Genomic DNA, 24,255 nt, shown 5'->3' on the forward strand with positions numbered 1-24,255 from the left:
AATGGATAAATTACCAGTAAAACTGACCACTGAAGACAACAGGTAGAACTGTGTCCTCACTAGTTTGTCAATTAGGAATTTGGCGAAGTGATGGGAAATATAATGGGAATGTGACATGCCTGAGCATGTGATGCTCCATAAATGCAGTGACTTACAATGTGGCAATTCACTGGTGATTTTATTAAAAATAATCACCAACAATGCCACCTTTCAGGCATTTTTAGAAAATGTGCTCATTTGAGACATAAAATACTTACAAAGGGTATAATAACATTTAGCAAGAACTCTTACTGAAAGGGATCCTTATTTTTCATGAAATGTAAAACAGTGTATGGAAAAAACAACAATGGAAAGAATCTATTAGGCTGACACAATATAAGTGGCATACAGCCATCACACAGAATTGTTAATGTTACACCAGAAATAACTTGTCTTATACAGTAAGCAAAATGCAGTTACTGTATTTTCAGCTGCTGTAATAAAAGTAACAATATATTCAAATTCACTTATTGAATTTATGGCAACATAAACACTTTCAGTCAAATACATTGAAAGTATATGTAATTACAGTACTGTACTCTGATAGACAATGTGTTTAATATCTACTCAAAGTTTAATTTCAAGCATGTAAAATATATAACTGTGGAAAATTATCCACATAAAGATCATGCTTATCATAGCAGATAGAATAATTAATCAAATACTGCATTTAATAACTTAAGCATATTAGTTATGAGATTTAGCATCACACATACAATACCCATCTACGACATTTTTTCTGGGTGGGCAAATGACATGGGAAATGCAGTGCACCAATCCCAAAAGCATGTGATATGTGAGGACTTTTCACCTCACCCAGTCAAGCACTGTGACCAGTAATATACATTCATATTCTTTACCCTTTTAAGTTTGTAATGAAGTAGGAAATGAGGTTATGGGTAACTATATACAGTACATACAATGTTCACACTTGGCATTTCTGTTGTTAATTTTTATGCCATTATCTCTTGCTGCCAGATGGTGATGGACTCAGTATGGTTAAAATAGTCCTGAAACCTGTAATCTTTGATTATGCTGACCATCTCACATATACCGGTAAGTGTTTGCAGAGGGTACGTTTAAATATTAAAGAACACTGATGTAAGCTCATAATTGGCTACCACACATCATTAAATTGCAGTCTCATACTTCTTTTCTTCCTTTTGTTTACCTAACTCTGGGCACTGACTTATCAGTCCACTCCCTGACACCAAGCAGACACATTAACTTTTTACTTTTACTGAAAAAGCTGAAGTACATACACTACACACCAGTATGCTTCAAAATTTCTACAGGCAAAAATCAAGAACAATGTACCAATTCACTTCTACTCTTTTAGCTCCTAACATTAGTTATATTAGGTGGTACATGAAAGTGGCACAATAAAACTTAATTGCCCATATTCTTTTCTAACTGATGCAACTACTCTGCACCAACTTTAATGTAAATGATCATGCCCTTACAACTACCCCACTAAATATGCCCATCTATGTATTGGACATGGCTTGGAACATGCCAAAACTGAAGCAAAGCTGTGCAATCTATCCTTGCAGCATGGAATTCCAAATATCTTTCTGTGTAGCCAATCACAAACTTCCTTTCTTGTTTCATCCCATTTTAACACTTGACATACAATTATCTGGCTATTCATACCATAATTATACTGTAATTAAATGTTCAGAAAACATGCCTGTAGCACATAATACAAAATTCAGTTAAATATCAATATGAAGATACTGAAATAAGTTAAAATAATATATGTCTATAATTTATCACATTTTCTAGCAGATCTACTGTGCTTAGGTCGAGGAATGCCAGACTTCTTTCGACGAGGCTTAGCTGGGGGTCGGTAAACTTCTGGGCTGTAAGTTTTGTACACCTGCCACATATCACTGTCCTGGTTCTGTAAAACATATATCCAGGTCAGAAAGAAAAAAAATTTAAAAGAATATTGGCAATCAGCTGGTTTTGGCATATGGTTTAGCTTTCAGCTCAGTGAAAACATCAGCTGTACCATGGCCAACCCCAATACTGGGATTCCTTAGAGGGAAACATGGCGTTATCTTCAGATTACTGTATATGCCGACATATAAGCTGATCCGGCGAATAAGTTGACCCCTAAAATTCTGAAGCGTAATTCAGGTTTAGGCTTATGTTCATCACATAAGCCAACCCCCAAAATAAGGCAGCACCACTTCCACCTGACTGTCAAGAGTTTGTGCATGTTAACCAGCAGACAAATGATGTCATTAGAACCAAAACAACTAAAGTTTACAAGCATCAGACACGTTGTACTATCGAAGCAAAACTGTTTGAAATGCATATTGTTTCTATTCATGGAAAACCTATGGTAATAGCATGTCAGATTCACTGCCTCGAATAGCTATTACCCAGTTGGTGTTTCTTTGCATTCTAGGAAGGGTGAACAGCATAGGATACTCCCCACATTCTAGGTGTAAACACCAGTAATTACCAGTAACCATGACTTGTTTTTCTTAAAACTTTGTCTTGGTTTCAAAAATTAACTAAATAAGATGTAGTACAGTATAATAAACTTGGATCTGTCATAAAAGTTGCAGTACAAGACCAGCATGATAGAATTAGTAGGATACGGTATGGCTGTGGGCCTGCTGGTAGTGCCACTTCCCTCCTTCTATGCCACGGCCTTATTTTCGTCTATGCCATGTATCAACAACTTTATGCTCGGTGTATTGGTTGACCCCTAGTTTTTGAGATGCTTTTTTTTTTTTACCCTGAAAATACTGACTTATATGCTGGCATATATGGTAGATTTAGATTCTGAATTCTACATCAATATGACAGAAAGGTTACTCTCTTTTCTTATAACAGTTATTATACAACTGAAAAAAGTTTACTGTTCACTCAAAACTTTTGAAACTGAAAAGGAACTGCTAATATATCTTACCAGATTTTCTTTTTCACTGTCACCATTATCAAGCTGCTTCCTCATATTATTGCCTGTATATGCAACACACTTCAGTTGCCACTCCCCAATATCTTCATTCCAGTGGACATAACGCTCTATCATTTCCTGTTGGAAAGAGCAGAACAATAACATCTTTGTATTCTGGAAAAATCACAAAAACTTAGGAAAATACCAGATATATACTCATATTAACTAGTTGTATCATCACATTCATCAGCATCATCATTCTAGCCCAAATCTCATGATCATTATGTATGGGTTGGGACAACTGGTGCAAAGTTCTCCAATTTTGTTTGAGGCATGATTCAGAGGAAAGAGAGTCCCAAGAATAAGGCTGTGCACAACACCAGTGCTAAAAAGTGGGGATGGTACACACACACACACACACACACACACACACACACAAAGGGGGGGGGCTGGGGGTAGGGTGCTCAAGTTCAGGGCTACTCCTGTGAGTAGTAAATACTGTACTACCTCTTCCATATCTCCTAAGATACTGTTTCCCTCTTTTGTCAGCTTACCTAACAACACAACAGAGAGCTGAACATAATACTGCACTGTCTTGCTAATGTGGGTCACAACATAACACCTTGATCAAAACACTATATTACAAGTCCCCCCTCCTGACTTTCACCCATCAGAGGCATCCTTAAATGAAACTGATCAAGATCCCCTAGCAAGGTGAAGGTTAGAACATCACCCAGCCCTCCTCAGCTACCAGCTTAGATTTAGGTTGTGTAAAATCACAGATGACATGTACCCACGTGCAGAGAAGGCCAACACACAATGCATATACTGTAGCACTGCAAAGCACATGCCACACTAAGACACAAACACAACATCAACAGTGTAAGAAACTAGAGGATGATGCCATAGGGGCAAATCCTTACTTGCACTCAATGGATCTGCTTGGCTAGGCAGACCATGTGTATAAGCAACAACAACAATCGTAACTATGTACATCTGTTTTCAATGCATTAACCTCTACAGCTAATTCCCCTGCATGGTACAGCACCTTTGCCAAAATGAGACCCAAATATGTTGACATACTGATAAACATAATCACTGCAAAAGCATGCATATCTGGGGAATGCACACACACATACATACACACTTCTACAGTACACATAATAAATAATTTGAGAACAGAAGTTTGATACCTGATATTCCAGGGGAATGAATGAGTCAATAATTAGTTGGTGCAGTTTGTGTTCACGTGAGAGGTGACGCACAGACTCCAGAAGGGCCTCCATCTCTCTCTGGTGTTCAGCTTGCATGTCTCCCAACTCAGATTTGGCCGCCATCAGTAACGTCCACACCTTCTTTAATTTGCGAGTTTTGCCAGCCGCCTCCTCCTGAAGACTCGTGTACCGCTCCTCCAAGTCAATCCTTTCAGCCTATAATGGAAGTACAGCACAGTGTCAATTTCAGTTTCTCTCTGAATGAAATACTTAATTCAAGTTATTACTTCCTTCGGCCAGTGTATGGTACAGTATATTAATTTTATCATCATCATCATCATCATCCGGACCTCCTTTCCCACCCATGGGCAGGGTGAGGATTAGCAATGTCCAGACAGCCCAAAATTGCCCAATCCAATGGGCCACGCTTCCATTCACTCATCATTCAAGCCCTCGGAATCCTGGCTCTATTGGATACGCCAAAAACATTCACCACGTTCTGTAGCTTCACATAATCATATCCGACAGCGTCAATCCAGACGCTGCCATGTTAAAAAGGGGTGCCAAAAATCCCTGATCATGCACTTCTCCTCACAAAATTCATCCAGCCAGCTCGATATCCTGTCAGTTACCTCCCTTAGTTTTATTATTATTATTATTATTATTATTATATATTATTATTATGGGCTGTCTGGACATTGCTACTCTCACCTTGCCCTAGGGTGGGAAAGGAGGTCCGGATAATGATGATGATGATGATGATGATTATCAGTATTCATTTTCATTCACTCATCATCTAATCCTGTGTTGCCCAACAAGTTTTGTAGGAGCCCAGGGCTAGGCAAGTTGGTTCTGATTATTTAAGATGAAATCGACCAGCTTCACTCATTCCTGAAAGGAATTACGTGAGCAATAAACCCCAACCACCCCTTAGATATAAACCTGCACCAGCTCAATCCAATTGGAGCACCTTAATTGCCCACTAAACCACCAGGCGCCATAATTTGGTTATATGATTACCATCCAGCGTGGTAAGTGGTTTCCTGGTGTAAAGGAAACCATTTGGCTTGTCACTCAATGTAGAGCCACCCGTAGGCTGAAGTAAGAGAAAAGATCGAAGAAAAGAAAGACAGAAGAGGAAGGATGGAAAGAAGGAAGAAAGGAAAAGGCAGTCACCTGAGAGCAGCACTACATCGAATGAGTGGATGCTGAGTGCCCCCACCTACCACTATTATTATTACCATCCACTCACTTGATGTAGTGCTGCTTTTCGGTGCCTCCTCTTTCCTCCCTTCCTTCCTTCCTCCTTTGTCTTTCTTTCCTTCATTTTTTCCTCTTCCTTTTTTCTACGGGTGAGGCTACTCTGAGTGACAAGCCAAATGGTTTACTGTACACCAGGAAACCATTTACTATGCTGGGTGGTAACTATATAACCAAATAATGGCCCCTGGTGGTTAAGTGAGTAATTAAGGCGCTCCAATTGGATTGAGCCGGAGCAGGTTTATATCCAAGGGATTGTTAGGGTTTATTACTCACGTGATGCCACTCAGGGATGAGTGAGGCTGGTCACTCATCTTAAATGTCAGGACCAACTTCACTAGCCCAGGGCTCCTATGCTCCTCATGAGGCAACACAGGATTAGATGATGATGATGATATTCTTTCACTCCTAATACTTTAGTTTAGTCTACAAAGGTACAGGTATTACACAAGCTACACTTTTTTAACTGGAGAAGGAGTACATTCTTTCCAAAATATACAGAAGCAGGGAGATTAACCTATACTCCAAGCATATGAAAATGCAGTCATCATATAATAAGAGGAGGCAATAAAGCCATTGTATAAAGTTGCTTTACTTAAAGCTATTTAATTATTAAGAAACAAATTAATTAATACCTAGTTTTCACTTAACATTTACTCAAGATTCACTGTAATCTAGATTTTTTAAAAAAATTTTCTTTTAACCTCCACTCATGAACTAAAAGCATGTCTAACTTATTGCTGCATCACTTACATCCTAGATATTAAGTGAAGACTGCCTATGTGTTGGAGGGAAATAATCATGCAGCAAGGCATCAAGCAACATGGCAAAAATGTTAGGTAGAGCATCAGTTGCCATCATCCAAACTCTGTTTAAAATGGATGTCTGGTACACACCTCCTTCTGTGTGATAGCATGACGCAGCTGCTCCTCGTGCCGCCTTCGCTCCTCCAGTTCCTTGGCTGACTCCTCCAGTAGCCGCTCCTGTTCTTCTGCCTTCTCCAGCAGGTTTTCTCCACCCACAAGAATTTTCCTCTCCAACCCTTGTAATTTTTGCTTGAGAGCTTCTTGTTCTTTCCTGTAACATACAGTAAAGCATAAATTGCAAAACATTTTGACTCCCTTTGGTGCTGGCAAGGAACATCTAAGGGATTGAGCCTTCCAGAATACAGACATGGTACTACTGTACATTTTGAGATCAACACCTCTCACAGTATGACTAAGACAAATGTTATGAGACTGTACTTAAGATTTGTTGCTAATCTGGCCCCCAATTCATGTGATTGAGAAGCCAGAGACTGCCAGAGTTACCCTTCTCCTTCAGTCCATCTTCCTTCTTTTGGGAGATAAGGAAGGAGCTGAGGGACATTTGTAAAACTGGAAAACAGAGCCACTTGGTTCCACTGGTGCTACCATGTGAAAGCAGCTCTCTCCAGAGTGAATGGTTCTACAACTGGTAAACCAACCCTATAACCGTATTTCACTCTCATACCTGTAATAGTACACTCCAGATTGGCAGTAGGTCTGGTCACATAACCTACAACAACTAATTATATACTATATACATATACTGGTCCACACGATCAAAAAAGTATTCTTACACTTTCCTGTTGTTTTCTCTTGAAAAGATAGATGAGTCACTGAAAATGTTCTTCGGTCGCTTTCCATATATATGAATGCCTGCTATTACTATCAACATCCAGTAATGCATAAAGTTTGTAAAACATGTGTTATAAACTCTCATTCAAAATTATCTGTCTTAAGAAGAAAATGCAAACAGCAGCAATGTCCATGGTGAAACCATTGATCTCCTGTGTAACGATACTTTTTTGATCATGTGTACAAAAAAGGTAAAAATGAAGTGACTTGGAAAAATAACAGTATCTAACTGTGACTGGTAATATTCTGCTCAAATGCATTAATGCACATTTTGAATTCGTAAAGTTGAATACCTAATTAATGCAACTGCATGAAGTGCAAAAAACTGTCAAAGTATGTTTACATCATATTTATATCATTATGCTACAAAAACAAACAACTGAACTTACAGTGCTTTCTTCACTTCCTTTTCATGTCGATCTAAATCACTCTTAACCTTATTTCTTTCTTCTTCTTCCAGATCTTTTCTTTCAGCAAGCAATCTTCGTTCCTCCTCAATCTTTTTACGGATTAATGCAACCTGGAAAAAAGATACCTGACTGTGATAAAGAAAAAAAAAAAAAAAAAAATCTGCGATGAAAAGTGGTTGGGGTTCCAAAAGCCTTGAAATCGAACAGAAAACTATGTAAAATGGGTTGTAATAAGACAACATGAGAATGGGTTAGTATTATAATTACTATAAGACCATAAAGAGCCATGAATATGAGGAGCCATAAATCCAGAAGAAATTACTTCTAAGAAAGATGAATATGTATACTGCACACAGATTACTGATAATACAAAACTGCTGGGAAATGACGACTGAAAATTCCTGTGTCACAGAAGAATCTGAAAATGTAACGTGTGTCATGGTGAAATAATAACCCCAGTGAATGCTTCTCTTCATTCCTGATAATGCCACATGATTATATGCAATTATGTGGAGACCCATTGTAGGTGTATACTCTCAGGCTCCTCTGACTCAGTCTCAGCTTAATAAAATTGTCTGGTGTTAGCTGGCACAGAATACCAGAGTTGTCATGCCCAGAAGAAGGTCAATGGCAAAAGTATTAACACTCCCAAACTATTATGATTCACTCTCTGTTGTGAAAATCTTCCAGCACTAGCTGCAACAGAATATTTGAGCTGTCTCAATCATGACAGGGTTAACACACTTACCTCCTCCTCCTTCAACTTCTTCTTCTTCTTCTTTGGTTTCTCTTCTCCATTACCTTCCTCCTCCTCGGATTCCTCCTCTGCTTCGTCTGCAATCACATTCCATTTATCATTTATCCACTTAAATTGCCTGGCACATACTGTACCTTCAAAGCAAGCTAATGCTTCTCTATTATGTAAAACTTACTGTTATCTAATTCATCAATCCACAGCATCCAGCTTTATACATATCATGGCAGTAACAGTTTTTACTGTGTATGCTTTGCTAATGAGAACCAATTCAATTTCACTCTGTTTTACTATTAGTTCCTTTCTAATTCCTTTTCTATGTTTTTCTTCTGAAAGAAGGTATTCATGATTGTAAGACTACTTCCATACCAATTTATCAACCTTGCTTGTGCCTTGTCCCTTCCTGGGATAGGCTATCCACACAGGATGGCTATGACATAAAGGCCTCCAAGCTGCTGTCTTTACATTTCTCTGCTACCACAACCATTCATCTCCCATGTAATTGGAGGCCTTCCTCTTGCAACATCATCAAGACCATTGCTGTCTGCCTTTCTACTGGTGTAACCCACACCCTTCTGGGTCGGCTTCAGTATGCCATCCATCCATCATCCAATCCTACACTGCCCCACGAGGAGAGTAGGAGCCTGGGGCTAGGCAGTTGGTCTCAACATTTAAGATGAGAGTGACCAGCCTCACTCATCCCTGAGTGGCATTATATGAGCAATCAACCCCAACCACCCCATGGATATAAAACTTCACCAGCTCAATACGACTGGAATGCAATAATTGCCCACTGAGGAATTTGGAAGAAATTTGAGTGTAAAGTGGAGGGACTGTAAGAAAATGTTCTGGAAAGAGGTGAAAAGAGTAAGACAGGGTGGAAGTGAAGTTAGCAGGGGAGTGAAAGATAAAAATGGTAGATTACTAGTGGAGAAGGGAGAAAAAGTGAGCAGATGGAGAGAACACTTTGAGGAATTGTTGAACGTAGAGGATGGAAGTAATGCGAGTATAAGTGGCTGGGGAATGGCTGGGAGAAGGAGGGAGGTGAGAAGACAGGAAGAAATCAGTAGGATAGAAGTTGTGGAAGCAATGAAGAAAGTTAAATCAGGGAAAGCCCCAGGAATTGATGGAGTGTGTGGTGAAATGCTGAAGCATGGGGGAGAGATAGTAGTAGAATGGATGTGGAAGATGTGCAGATTGGCCTGGGAGGAAGGTAGAGTCCGGAGGATTGGAAGTCAGGTATAATTATTCCCTTGTACAAAGGAAAAGGGGAAAAAGAAGTGTGTGGCAACCATAGGGGCATTTGTCTTCTTAGTATAATAGGAAAAGTGTATGGTAGGATACTTATTGACAGAGTTAGAGAAAGAACAGAGAAATTAGTTGGAGAAGAACAGGGAGGCTTTAGGAAGGGAAGAGGTTGTGTAGATCAGATATTCATTCTCAGATCTTTGGTGGAAAAGTTTCTAGAGAAGGGAAAGAAGTTGTATGCGGCATTCATGGATTTGGAGAAAGCATATGACAGGGTGGATAGACTAGGATTGTGGAAAGTGTTAAGAATATATGGAGTAGATGGAAAATTGTTGAATGCTGTGAAGAGTATGTACGATGGTGCGAAGGCTGCAGTGCGTGTGGATGGTGAACTAAGTGAATTTTTCTCTTTGAAGGTTGGGTTGAAACAGGGCTGTGTCATGTCTCCATGGTTGTTCAATCTGTACATGGATGGGGTAATAAAAGAGGTACAAGGTAGGGTAGTGGATGTTGGAGTGGCCATGGTGAGAGAGGATAGTGTTTGGAAACTCCCTGTACTGTTGTTTGCAGATGATACTGTGTTGTTGAGTGAAGACGAAGGGGAGCTGCAAGGCTTGGTTGATGAGTTTGAGAGAGTGTGTAAGAAACGGAATCTAAAAGTGAATGTAGGGAAGAGTAAAGTGATGGTCTTTGAGAGAGGTGAAGTCAGTGAATGTACAGCGAGGTTGGATGGTGAGGAATTGGAAAATGTGAGTACGTTTAAGTATTTGGGTAGTGTGATGAGTAAGGATGGAGGTTTGGAGGATGAAGTGCTTGAAAGGGTACAGCAGGGAAGAAAGGTTGCTGGTTCCTTGAAAGCAGTGATAAGAAACAGGGAAGTGAGCATGGAAGTGAAAAAGTTACTACATGACAGTATTGTGATACCAACTCTAACGTACGGAAGTGAAGCTTGGACGTTGTTGGAAGGACGCAAGTCAAGAGTGAGAGCAGTGGAAATGAGTTATTTAAGAGGAGCCTGTGGAGTCACATGGAGAGACAGGCTGACGAATGAGGATATAAAGGAGCGTTGTGGTGTTGATGTGGATGTGATAGGAAGCGTTATGAGGAACACACTGAGGTGGTTTGGCCATATGGAGAGGATGGAGGGTGAAAGACTGACGAAGAGAGTATATGTGAGTGAGGTGGAGGGGGAAAGAGGGAGGGGGAGGCCGAGGATGAGATGGAGGGATGGGGTGGAGAGGTATATGAGAGAGGGGGGTGTGAGCTGGAAGCAGGGGAGTGAAATGGCGGGGGACAGGGCGACTTGGAGGCGATTTGTTTGTGGCCCCCCCAAACGGGATTGAGGCGTCTGGCAATAAATAGATAGATAGACCCATTAAACCACCAGGTGCCAAAATTTGGCTATATGGTTACCACCCAGCATAGTAAATGGTTTCCTGGTGTACAGGAAACCAGTTGGCTTGTCACTCAGTGTAGTGTCACCCACAGGCAGAAGGAAAAGGAAAGCAATGCGGTATTTCTAGCCCCCTCCTTTTCTTGTTTTTTTTCACTGATATATTAAACCATAAATACACAGGTAAGAAGTAACTGGCTGTTAGCTTTTTGTGACTTCCTTGAGAAAAAAAAAGAAGTACAATAGTTTTGTCTCTGCAGATTAATACTGTAGCACATACTGTACTGACGTGGTTGTCTGTGTCATGTATTACTGATATTAAAACCTCTGGCAGCTCCTCAACTCACCTTCTAATTGTTCTCTCAAAGATTTGATTTCATCCTGAAGCTTACGAAGCAAGGCATCCTTCGGGTCTTCATTAATCTTGGCCTTGTTGCAGATATTCTTGGCACGGTTTGCATACCTCAGAGTGCTAATGGTTTCATCGTAATTGTAGCTGGCTGGCCCAATGTTTGCGCACTGAAAGATATGAATGCAAAATTAAGATGACTTTTGAGACTAAAGGAAAATAAGAGGTAGAGGAAAGAATTACAGAGATGTTTTCATTTTCAGACCTCCCCCACACTCCAAAAAAAAATCATCATCATCCAATCCTGTGCTGTCCCATACAGATCGTAGGAGCCCGGGGCTAGGCAAATTGGTCCTGACATTTAAGATGACAGTGACCAGCCTTACACATCTCTGAGTGGCATTACATGAGCAATAAACCTCAACCACCCTCTGGATATAAACATGTACCAGCCTAATCCGACTGGAGCGCCTTAACTGCCCACTAAACAACCAGGTGCCATAATTTGGTTACGTGGTTACCATCCAGCGTCGTACATGGTTTCCTGGTTTAGAGGAACCATTTGGCTTGTCACTCAGTGTAGAGTCACCTGTAGACAGAAGGAAGAGGAAAGGATGATGGAAAGAAAGACATATTATATGAAAAAGACTTCCCATAAGAAATACATCAACAGGCACAGACAGTATTCCAGACATACAGAATGTCTAATCTCATGAATATCCAGCACAACAACTATTTGTTCATTTTCAAAGACCTTGTAACAGCTTGCATGGCTGTCTTTTTCATCAGAGTGTGGTTCTCTTTGCTACATGATCTCTGGCAGCATCATGTTCACTCTTCAAACCTTTAGGCCATTGAGCAATACCTTATTCTAAGAGTTCTTCAGCCCTCAGGTCTGCCTCATGGTGCTCTGCCCTCCACATGCACACTCCCAGACCTCTTCACCAAATTTTCATCCTGCATTACCATAGTCCACATTACTTTCAGTAGCCTTTATAGTCTACATCATCATCATCATTTAAGCCAGTGTTGCCCCATGAAGAGTGACCAGCCTCACTCATCTCTGAGTGGTATTACGTGGGAAATAAACCCCAACCAACTCAATCCAACTGGAGCACCCTAATTACCCACTACACATTAGCTATACAAAATAAATCAATTCCCAGCCAACAGTTCAGCTGTTCATTCATGTTTCTACCATTCATAGCTCTGATACTCAGAGAAACACTTTCATCTAGTGATCCTCACTTCTGTACATTCAAACCTACATTTCACCCTCTGTTACAGCTCAATGTGTAGGAGGGGAATGCACTCATATGGTGACACTGAGAAAAAGTAGATGGCTCTGCTACGTAGTTACTCAAACATCCCTCAATTCCTTCCCTATCTATCTACGATCCAACCCTGAAATGATCCTTAAATTATATGTACAGAAGTCCAGGAACATACAACTGGTCCACCCATTCAGGGCACAGGTATGGGTAAAAACAAATGAATCTATAAAAGTTACTACAGTATAAACAAACACATTCCTATTCTTTTACCATGACTGTTTTTGAGTTGCCACCCAAAGAGTCTTGCAGAAGCCTGGTAAGCTTGGAGTTACGGTAGGGTATGTGAGTCGAGCGCCCATCCACCAGAGCCGAAATGACGTTGCCTAAGGTTGACAGGGACAGGTTGATCTTGCTGGCTTCTTTCAGTCTTTGGCCTGTTGCACCAGTCTTGCTCTGTCGCTCTGAACCCTGTGAGAATAAATCATCACCCTCCTGCAGTTACTAATGAAGTGGGTAGGTCACAGAAATAAGAAAAGGTACTGAAAATCCGAGAGTAGGAAAAGCCCTCAACATTGTGCCAGGTGAAATCAGCTAGAAATCCAATCAGTCACTATTCAAGCCTGTAACATTCTTAGCTCCATTCTGCAGGCAAGACCATCCACAAACTGTGCATCATATTATTAAAGTACTTTCACAAGACCTGTTAAGCACTGATTCCAGCAAGTGCCAATATACAGAAAAGGAGTGTAAAACCAGTAGTCTAATCACCCTTGTCCAACATAAACTGGAAGTGTGCTCAGTAAAGTAACTATCTCTGCCTGATTATGCTAGGCTAGTTAAAATTACCAAACCATCCTAGTCCTCTGACATACTTCAACAAAGATACATCTTTGCGACATATTCGCAAGCAATTATCGATAGTGTCTACCCAGATGGGTGTAAACAAAAGCTCCAACCATGTTTGGTGGCTGAGGTTAAAATAATCAAATGAGTGAATGCTATTTACTAAAGTCAGCTCTGGAGCTGTCTTCCTCAGTCTGTATTTCCCTATGCCTGAGACTCTATCTATCTATCTATCTATCTATTGCCAGACGCCTTAATCCTGTAAGGGATGGACACTCGCCTCCACGTCGCCCTGTCCCCTGCCATTTCACTGCCCTGCTCCCAGCTCACACACCCCCTCTCTCATATACCTCTCCACTCCATCCCTCCATCTCATCCTTGGCCTCCCCCTCCCTCTCCACCCCCCTCCACCTTACTCACATACACTCTCCTCGTCATTCTTTCACTCTCCATCCTCTTCACGTGGCCAAACCACCTCAATGTGTTTCTCCTAACGCTTCACATCCACATCCACACCACAATGCTCCTTCATATCCTCATTCATCAGTCTGTCTCTCCACGTGATTCCACGTGCTCTTCTCAAATAACTCATATCCACTGCTCTCACTCTTGACTTCTGTCTGAGACTCGCAGTCTTTTAAATGCACTATGACAATGAACCGCAATATGAGCAGGTCTCGAATGTGGCTATCTTTTGTCTACATTTTCTAGGAAAGAACAACTTTTCTGTGGGTTTCCAACCTTTGATTCTTACTTTTTTGCAGAAAAAAAGGTACCACAAGGATCTGACAGACAGAAATACATGTACACTTTGCTCACCGCTAAGTCAACCAAGTGTAGCTTGCCAACTCGCCAGTGCTGTTGCCCATCTACACCTCTCTCTGCGCATTCTATCGTAATGGTGAAAATGGCATGTGAACGGGAACTGTGAGTATTCATGTTTGTTGCTCCAACTGCTCCTGTAATTATGAAAATATATCTATATATATATATATATATATATATATATATATAAAATGACATCTACATTACAAAAATGTTCTGTAAGCTTTTATTTTATCTTTGCTATTTTCATACAATTATGTTTGGCTCTGAAGACACTTTTCAAACTGAAAAAGCCAGATAAAGCCTTCATTAACTACTACACACACAAAAAAAATAAATAAATAAATAAATAAAGTTCACTTAACTGCTGGCCACAAACACTCCACTGTATCTTTTACCACTTTCCTTTCTCTGATTCTAAACCCCTTGAATAAAAGGACATTTCTTAGATTTACATTACAGTACTTTATTCTTACTACCATACATACACGACTGTTTACCGTAGCTTAGGAGACCCCTTTTGAACATGGAAAGTTACATAGCTACAGCTTTCATCAACTCCTTCAATGAAAGTGGGCTTTCCTATGTTAAACACACTAATCTGAGGGTTGCAAGAATAAACCAAATGAATAGGCTACATCACCTTATAAGTTACTGTTAATCTCAATAAAATATGTCAAAATATAAGTATGCACAAATGATTCAAAATATGCAGTACAACATAATTTCAGAGGGTGTCATGGCAGGAAGACTGCATACTAAACTCTGTCCATTTTTACATGACCTAAAACTGCCACCTCTCCATCCTGAATGCTCATCTGCAAAGACAGAATAACACAAGATCATGGTGCTAGTCACCAAACAGTGTTGCTATATGGAAAGAATGTAAGGTTAGAGCACTATCTTATTCTGCCAATAAGCTATTGGGATGCTGCAAAATGGCAAACCATGTAAGGTAAATAAACTGTGACTGCTGGGATAACAGAATAAATAGATATCACTGCACTTACTGTTCTTGTTGCCAAGAGTCATGATTTTGTCCATTTCATCAGCATTGTGCACAACATGTGTGAGGAGGTCCTTGACGTACACCCCAATATCAGGTCGCTCCTTCACCTCCAGCCTCACTGTCTGGTCCTGCCGCAGTAAGTCCCGTACCTCTTCATTATAGATCTCCAGGTAGGATACACGCACTAGGAACCTGAGACATCAGACATCACATACTCGTAGTGGCTAATTTCTGTATCTGCAGCAGATACAATACAGTCAACATCCACTACAATGGACTACTTTTATCACACCTCTTGGCTTTCTTCCATCAGGCTCAGTACGTTAAAAGTGAGTTCCGTAATAGCTAAGTGAAGCATAAAAGATGTTAACGAAACTGAAAAGCTACCGTACTAGTACTGTATTATAATGTATTATAAACACTACATTATTGTTTCCAGCAATGTATTTGTATGTATACCTTACTCTCTAGTAACTAAGACTTAAACTGCTTTTAGATAGAGAAAGATCTGGATGATGATAAATGCAGAACAGGTTATGGTGACAAGTAGTTAACTGAACCACCTGACCCAATGGACACAAGGTATCAGTCTAAGGCCTCAGATCATTTAAATAATGTGATACTGTAGGAAAGGTCAAAGAACAATAATCTTCTGTTTATCAATGAGTTGTAACCTTTCATCTTTCCAAATGCTCTCTCAATACTGTCAAAAAAATACTGTACATTTAGTTCTGCTGCTGGAAATGCAGATTACAATTCACATTCATTCAAGGGCTGTGTCAATTAATTATACACTTTGAGTTCTCTAGGCCAAAAGCTATATAGTTAAGTTTGCACATTGTCACTACTAATGTTATCTGCAAAAGGTTATACCTGTAACCAAAGTTTGGGGTCTATAGCCTTAAATGATAAGGCTGTGTATGAGAAACAAACTCAGATATTCCTTTTCATACAACACAGAGAACAAAAGGCATAAAGCAAATGTGCAACAAAGGACAGTCATGACCCTGGCAGAAGGCTATATTAAAGCTAAGAAATAAAGACCAATGTTCATCAATACAAAAGATCTAAGATCCCTGTCCCACACAACATTTAAAAAAAAAAAAAATGGAAGCACCTATCCAAATAAAGGATGTATCAAGATATGATGGGGAAAGAACCCATCATAACTAGAATCTCTTCCCATAACATTCTGGCAAAAAATCTACAAAACTGAGAAACAGTTACCAAAGATGACAAGCATATTCCTAAACGCAAATGCATTTTTAAAAATGTAGTTAGTTAATCCCCTGAATCAAGTCATATTCACTTTTACTTTATTCTTGCTGTCCCAAAATGCAGTATTTTATTCAACTTAGAAAAGGTCTCTCATACTCAGGAGCTTATATAGGGGATAGCTAACCCCTACAAAATGAAAAATCCATCCTACGTTGAACAGAATTCTCTGGTAGCAAGAAGAATATAACAAAAAAGACATCTCCAGGCTCACTGGATCAAATGCACCTACTTTTTGTCCTCTTCAGCCTTTGCAATATGGCCAAAAATATGTGCAAATGAGTTAGGAATGATGCCCTTCAACTCTGAAACCGATCTGACTCCCTCCATGGTGAAAGTCTTGCCAGTGCCTGTCTGACCATATGCAAAGATGGTTCCGTTGTATCCCTCAAGCACATTTTCTACTATGGGACGTGCAGCCAGGTTATAAACATCAACCTGTTAAAAAAAAAAGAAAAATGATGCCTCTCTTCTGATTTCAAAATCCTACTGGTTATAATAAAATTTTCAACTACCTGCACCTATTTATTTTTCTCCTGGGTTATCATGACAGAAGAAAACTCGAAGCAATGATGAATCTAGGCAACCTTATCTGGATTCAGTTAGTATTGATTCAGGTCCCTGTTACCAATGAATTACAGTATCATACTTGTAGTAGCTAACAGCATTTTACATTACAGTATAACACAGTATAATATTTAAATTTCTTCACTGCATAAATATTATACTGATTCATCACATATACAGGCATTCAACATAACATGTCATTCTATTACTGCACCCAAATTAACCTTACAAATACTTATCTATCTATATATTGCCAGATGCCTTAATCCTGTAAGAGGTGGCCACAAACAAATCGCGTCCATGTCGCCCTGTCCCTCGCTATTTCACTGCCCTCCCCCCAGCTCACACCCCCCTCTCTCATATATCTCTCCACTCCATCTCTCCAGCTCATCCTTACAAATATTAAAACTTCTAATTGACTCTTTCCTGCCTAGTATAACAAATAAAGTAAAGAAGTTTGGGGGCCTTTTACACGCAAAATGGGAGGGCAGAATCCTCAAGTTCAGATGTGTGAATTTTGCAACTACAGTACTGTATGAGCTGGTAGGTGAAGGGTGGTACACTAAGTATGCTCCCTGCAAAATTTAACATGCAGCCAGTTCAAGCTGTACTGGGCTAAATACACAGCTGAAAATACATGAAACTTTGCTGATGTTAAATACCTGTATAACTATGCTGGCTATCCACTCTTGAGAATTCAGATTCTAAATGATAAGAGCTAACTGAAAGCACTGTATAGTAATATGGAACATGAAAAACTAGTACAGTACATAACACTACTGAACTTTGGGTATGGTACTGTATATACTTTACCTATCAGTATATCAACTGTCTGACACATGCCCTCCAATTCTGCCTCAGCTCAACAATGATTCATTTCCCACATAATACTATCCATTTCCTTCCACTTTACATAAAAAAAACAAAAATAGCTACTGGTATTAACTGCAATATGCAAGAAAAAGTAGCTCAAAGAAAAATGCAGTTTAAGTTTTAAAATGCTAATAATCATATGGAATGTCTTTTGGGACACATTCCTAACCTATACCAGTAATGATAAATGTCTGTACACTACAATCCTTTTACTTTAACCTGGCTCAGACCTTTTTTTTTCAGCTTATTTCACACAGCTCAATGATTTTTTTTTTTTTTTCCAGCTTATTACACACACCTCAATGAACAGAATAAGACAATACTATGGCTCTATATCCTTTTCACAGCGCTGTTTCATGACCAGTATCAGTGTCTGGTGTAAGATATTGCTACAAATCAGTATTCAAGGTGAAAATATGGCAGTTTTAGGCCAGGTTAGAATAAAAAGGGTATACAGCAGTTACCTGTTTGGAATCCTGACCAAACACAGAGTCAAATGTGAAAACTTTGGGTGGCTCTCCATCTTGCGCTGCGGGGTTGGTGACATGGAGAGAGCAGTTGAGGTCGTCACTTTGCACAATGCAGATGTGTCCAGACTGAATCTCCTTCTCACTCAGAGGACGCACTCGCACCACTACACGTACAGTCTCCCGGTCTTTCAAGGCTCCTGGCCCCTCTCGCTCCTTGTCAGGCTGGAAAAGAAGAATATATGCTTAAATATGGAATAATACCCCTTTCCATCATCCAGGAAGAGGTGTCTATAAAGTATGTATCACTAACTCTGGTTGGATAGTTCTGGGTTATATGAACAAGGTTTAACTATACCAGTGTAATGCCTATCAACTGCACATGGATATCAATTCAGAGAGATATGAAATTTTTCGAAGTCCCAACATTTCCTAATAGAGTTTGACCTTGGTTTCTCAGAGCCTGACCTCTGTAATGACAATTAATCCTTTTCTCTTCTTTTGTCTACCCAATTGCTTTCTTAATTTCCTCATCTTCAATGTTACACTGAAGTCTCCAATTGTGCTGCTGGATGAATGGGGACAAAAGAGAAGTAAACTTTTTCCAAGGCCTTGGCATGAGAACTGAACTTGGGGGTAAATTGTGGGGACATTTTAACTTGTGAACACATCACGCCAATAGGATATCTGGATATACCTCAAATATTAATGCTGACAATTAATGGCAATGCTATTTCATTACGTGACACTACTGACCCCTTCACTGTGATTATTTTCTACTTCCTATCCCAGATAATTTGACATGGGTTACAACCTCCCAGCATGAAGGAGTTATGAAGGCTACATCTAACCCCTCCAGTTCGAAAAGTCTCTCCTGTGTTGAGTACAATCATCTGGAGAAAGCAAAAATGAAATGTTCTCCGATTCATCAACATACCTGACACTTTCACTTACCGCCATTGTGATGTAGCTATCCGATACTGGTTAACGGTGTAAGCTTTAAACCATATGATCAGTGGCACAACTGTGGATGTCAGCAATTACAGCCATAGTGCAGCAGGAAATTCGTAACTGATCTGCAACTCCAAGGTTAGACACGATGAAATTGCGACCATTGCACCGCTCCAATTACCGCTTAAAGATGATATTCCATGAAGTAAATGTATTCTTCGTGGGAAATAGGTTGCACTAAAGTCAAATGGACGTTCTTCTTGCTCCACATCGCTTCATAACCTCAGTTTCATTTCACATTCCAGTCCCACCCCTTATTCTGACACCAAGCTCTGTCAGGAATGTTCACAATGGCATATCTTGGATTATAGCAAGTTTAGAATTCTGAAGCTGTATATGTTAATCTTCTATAAATATAAAGTGCATTTTCTCAAATATCAGTGAAATTGTTATATTGTAAGAAATCAGTTGCTTACTGTATTTTGTCCTCTTGATTTGATTTGCCTTATTCTGAGATATGCCATTCTGAGTGTTGTGAACAGTAGTTGCAGCCGCTTTCCCCAGGTGGCCTAGTTGTATCATCGATCAATTATCTCAATGTAAACAAAACATAATCATATAATAAGTTACACTGTTGAGTTACATTAAAGTCATTGACATAATTATGTGGACTACGAGCTGTGTATGTCGCGCTCTGATTACAACATTTTAATCAAATTAATGTAGATCATTTTCTTTGTTGAAAGGAGTAACCCAAGTAAAATGATCATTGTAGATGCATTACGTTGCCTTAGTATGGGAAGAAACAGTTCATCGCTTTATTATGTAGGTTTTTAGACAAAGGAAATCATTGTACAAAAATACTTTATTTGCCTAATCATACGATTCTGGACTTTTAAAGCTGTCCAAGTTATTCATATATGGATTTCAACTCTTCGTCCAGTCGAAACTGAATTACCAAAGGAAGCCGCAGTGGAAGCTTGTGCCTGTACCGCAACTGCATGGCGTCAGCTAATCGATGAACGAATAACCAGGCTGCTGCTGGGAGAGCCAAAAGAACTGCCCACCGTTCGTGGTGACTTCCTTGGTAATTTTGCATAAGGCTTTCCGTCTCTCTCTCTCTCTCTCTCTCTCTCTCTCTCTCTCTCTAAGAACTCTTAGCTCGTGTCCCTACCCATTACGGCGGTCACACAACACCTGTCTAGCTACACTCATCCCTTTTCAGCCCAGCTCTCCAATGCAAGAATAAGCCTCTCAGTCTTTCATATACACAACTCTGAAACTGTCTTTCCGTTTGTGACTTCCAGGTGTCTCGAAATTAATGGATCTTGATTTTTGTTTGCTTTTGTTCAGGTTTCTTAAGAAAGGATAAGTTGTTCAGGTTCACAGGCTCCTCTCTCTCTCTCTCTCTCTCTCTCTCTCTCTCTCTCTCTCTCTCAGGTTTAAGAAATAATGTATCTTCGGTGAAAAATTTCCTCTTTTATTAGTGATATACAGTTTACACGAACATGAAGAAAAAAAGGTTCTAAACTCGAAAATAAAACAACTCCCACACAGTACTGAAGCACACTAATAACAGCTCATGTGGTCTTGGATACCTTGCTTTCTTACTGTAAACCAACACCTTTCAGTTCCTTATATACATAAACACATTCCATTTCTTTATATACAAAATTTATATCTAGTTTTGATTATGACTCATGAAAGGAATGTTTGTTACAGCCAATATGTATGCAGTAATGGCCAGTCCCTTATTGCCTTCTCCGTGGCGAATATGCCCGAGCTAAGGGTATTGTAGTTCACAGCGTTAAGGTTCGTATTCTAGTAGGGCAAAGAAGCTCCCTAACACTTCTTCCTTGGCAGTTTATTTTGCTAATAATTCTTCATTATCCTCCTCTGTCATTTCAGTCATTGAAGTACCACCATACTCAGCATTAATGGCATATAAATTGGTATTAACTTGAAGTATTTAGAAATAAATCGTTAAGAAAGGGATGCTAGTGGATCTTCTTACCCGACGAGACGAGCCTTGGTGACCAGCCCACGTCCCTAACTGATCGATTAACTTCCAGTCACCTGTCTGGGATTCGAATTGGTCTGTACAACACTTTACATTTACTTTGGCTGGCACGCTACGCATCGGGCAGATTTTCAGTAATGATGGTTATAGTTTTGATGGCATCATTTTGTTGTGATCCAGTAATAAATTCAACAGTGATAAAGAAAACTAATAACAACATGCTCCTTAAATATGATTTTTATTTCCTTAACTTCCACCATACTGTTAGTGAGCTTAGGAAAGACATGTGGTAGTGAAAGGGTTAAAAACAAGCCTTATCAACCCCTTTGCCTGTAGACGTCCTCCCTTAGATGAACATCGCCGATAGTTATGAGAATTCACTCCTTCACTACGATAACAGATTTATTTTTGTTACTAACAGTCGATCTTGTCCAGCTTAGAAGAGCCTCCTGATAATGAAGGTGTTAATGAGGGCTGTACCTAACACCTCCAGATGAAGCAGTTTATCCTTAGTTCAGTAATAAATTCAAGAGATAGCAATAAATAAATAAATTAATAAATATGACGTCTGATATGCTTGCATGATGCTGTGGCCCCAAGGTTATCTGAACGTGAACCCGGTGGACTGCAGGGTGAAGCTGCCCATCACCTGCAGTCAACGGAAGGGGTTAATTAAAGTGTCATCGTACTAAAAGGTTAATTTGTAACAGCAGTAAAATATCAGGTCAATTAGATAGCTTTTTTTTTTTTGGGGGGGGGGTCCAGGCGATTTTATTCAGTTTTGGGAAGACCTCTCGTAGGAGTTAAAGAAGGTTCTATTTAACACCCTCAATCTGATGACACATTTCTTACTGTATTCTTGCTAATTCCAGGCGATTTTTATTCTGTTTAGGAAAGGCCCCTCTTCCTCCAGGAATTAATGATGGATGTACATAACTCCTCCAGTTCGAAAATTCTATCCAGCAGTAAAATTAAAATAAAAGAAGATAAAACACTGTCTTGAAACAGGAAGAACTGCTTGAAAATAAGTCGCCAGATAAAATGGGTTACGGTGTCCATCCAGTTCGAAAAACCTTCTCCAAACCGAATTAAATTGTGGGGTGGTACAAAAAAAAAAAAAAAAAAGACCATGGAACTGAAGAAGCTAACCAAGACTGTGCCATCCTAACAAATCGAGGGCATATTCATGAACTAACTTATGATCTATTCCCTTTCGTACCTCAGATATATTTTTGTAGGAAGAACAAGAGACATAGGAATAATAAACACTCTCCTGTCTCTGTCCTTCTTCGATGTCCTGCTGTCTCGATCGCTAGATTCTTTACCCCCTTGGCGGGAAGGAAGTGGATGACAAAGTTAGAGAGAGGCGAGGGGGGGTTGATATTGGCGTCTCATAAAACACACTCACACATGCATACACACCACTGAACCACCATTATCCATTAGTCTGATCTCACACTAACCGGCCTGTCCTCCATCCTCTTCTCACCAGGGGGATAAAGAACTAGTAATCGTGAGAGAACATGCTGAATGTTGGAGTAAAAGAAAACATAATCCAAAGTTTCATGGTAGTAGCAAGGGGGTGCAACCTCCGTGAAACTTGTAAGGCGGAACAAGATTATTCAATTTCCTGTGGGACGAGATGAGTTAACCTCCGTGGTCAGTGAGAGAAAGTACATATGGAATCCATGTCAGTGCCTGGAGCAAGATGGTTCCGTTGGTGGGCAAGTTGTAGGTTGTAGACGAGAGGTTCTTGTTTTCTTTTTACTTTCTCTGGTAGGCAGCGACTTCAAGGACCACTGCACTAACCTTACTGCGGACAAAAGAAGTGGGTATAATGAGCAGCTGGCAAATTTCGATGCAGAATGCTATTTCTACAACAATTTCCTAGAGAAAACGAAATATTAGCAATGGACCTGATCACTGCTGCACTTTCAAGTAATTGTGGTTTACCTAAATATTCAAATATGCAACTGAATATCTTTCTTCTGGTTTTGGAGGACGAGGGATTTATAGTCACTTATCATAAAAAATTCCCAGTCATGAAATCCATATGTGTATTCCCATGAGCTGTACTTGGTGCCATAAATCACTTAGTATCACTATTTTGTCTGCTGTATTTTTGGAATGTTCCTTGGAAGCAAGAAAACTATTTTGTAACTAGATGAAATAACAGCTTACAAAGCGAAATGATGAGTGTGGAAAAATCGCTAGTATCCCAGAGCAATAACCAGTATACACCGACACAGAGGCTGTGAAAAACTGCAATCAAACACTGCTTTTCACTCACGGATTAGGGAGGGGCGGAACCCCTCCTTCTGCAGCACAGCCTTGTGTGTCGTCTTGAGTCTAGTGTTGTTATTTTAGTGTGGGTGGTTGCAGTGGTGGGAAGGGAGGCTGAAAAACTCTCCACACACGCTCCTGCAGCCTCCATATGCGCTCCTGCAAATTAAGATCGCCATTAAGATTCGCCGCCGTCATCATCATCATCATCATCAGCAGCAGCAGCAGCAGCAGCAAGTGTTAGTTATGTGCAAGATCAACAAGTCTGTCAACTTTGTCCACTCTAATACAGTCGTTGTGTCTCATCCTACCCAAGCATGGTTCAGATTTAATTTTTCGTACCTTTTTCTGTCTATCTATTCATCTCACTCCATCTCTGTTACCCTGATTGTTCATCTGTTGTCTTCAATGAAAAACATCCTAATTCTTTTTTAACTGTAGCAGGAACATGCCTATTGATGCACCTTCCCTTATCCAAGAAGATCTGTTTTAGTCTCTGCATGTAATTCTTAACTTTATCTTTTCCAGTCCTCCCTAAACACTTCCATATTTTCGTGCTACAGACACTATCTAATTCCCCCCTTTTTATCCACAATTTAGAAAGAGAAGGGCAGTAAAAGTCCCACCGT

General features: G+C 39.9%; 3 protein-coding genes across 3 annotated transcripts in view; all 3 read right to left on the reverse strand.

Moving 5' to 3' along the window:
• LOC145407909 (sodium-dependent multivitamin transporter-like) overlaps positions 1–24,255 on the reverse strand; it is a 327,055-nt gene that overhangs the window by 242,427 nt on the left and 60,373 nt on the right. The window lies entirely within an intron of this gene.
• Positions 1,287–19,332, reverse strand: Klp64D (kinesin-like protein 64D). Its single transcript, XM_080278551.1, has 13 exons — positions 19,327–19,332; positions 18,370–18,597; positions 16,698–16,903; positions 15,192–15,382; positions 14,176–14,315; positions 12,784–12,981; positions 11,238–11,409; positions 8,244–8,329; positions 7,475–7,605; positions 6,324–6,504; positions 4,147–4,383; positions 2,966–3,091; positions 1,287–1,942 (listed from the first exon to the last, which is right to left on the reverse strand). The coding sequence occupies exons 1-13, from the start codon at positions 19,330–19,332 to the stop codon at positions 1,802–1,804; spliced, it is 2,043 nt and encodes a 680-aa protein (XP_080134677.1). The 3' UTR covers positions 1,287–1,801.
• LOC145407685 (lachesin-like) overlaps positions 21,945–24,255 on the reverse strand; it is a 120,465-nt gene continuing 118,154 nt past the window's right edge. Inside the window, exon 10 of the mRNA XM_080278552.1 lies at positions 21,945–21,992. Within this exon, the coding sequence (XP_080134678.1) occupies positions 21,945–21,992 (48 nt within the window). The remainder of the gene's footprint in view (positions 21,993–24,255) is intronic.

Source organism: Coenobita brevimanus, chromosome 74 (genome assembly GCF_032717465.1).
Source record: "Coenobita brevimanus isolate Jiangsu-jjx chromosome 74, ASM3271746v2, whole genome shotgun sequence".
Classification (NCBI taxonomy): Eukaryota; Metazoa; Arthropoda; class Malacostraca; order Decapoda; family Coenobitidae; genus Coenobita; species Coenobita brevimanus.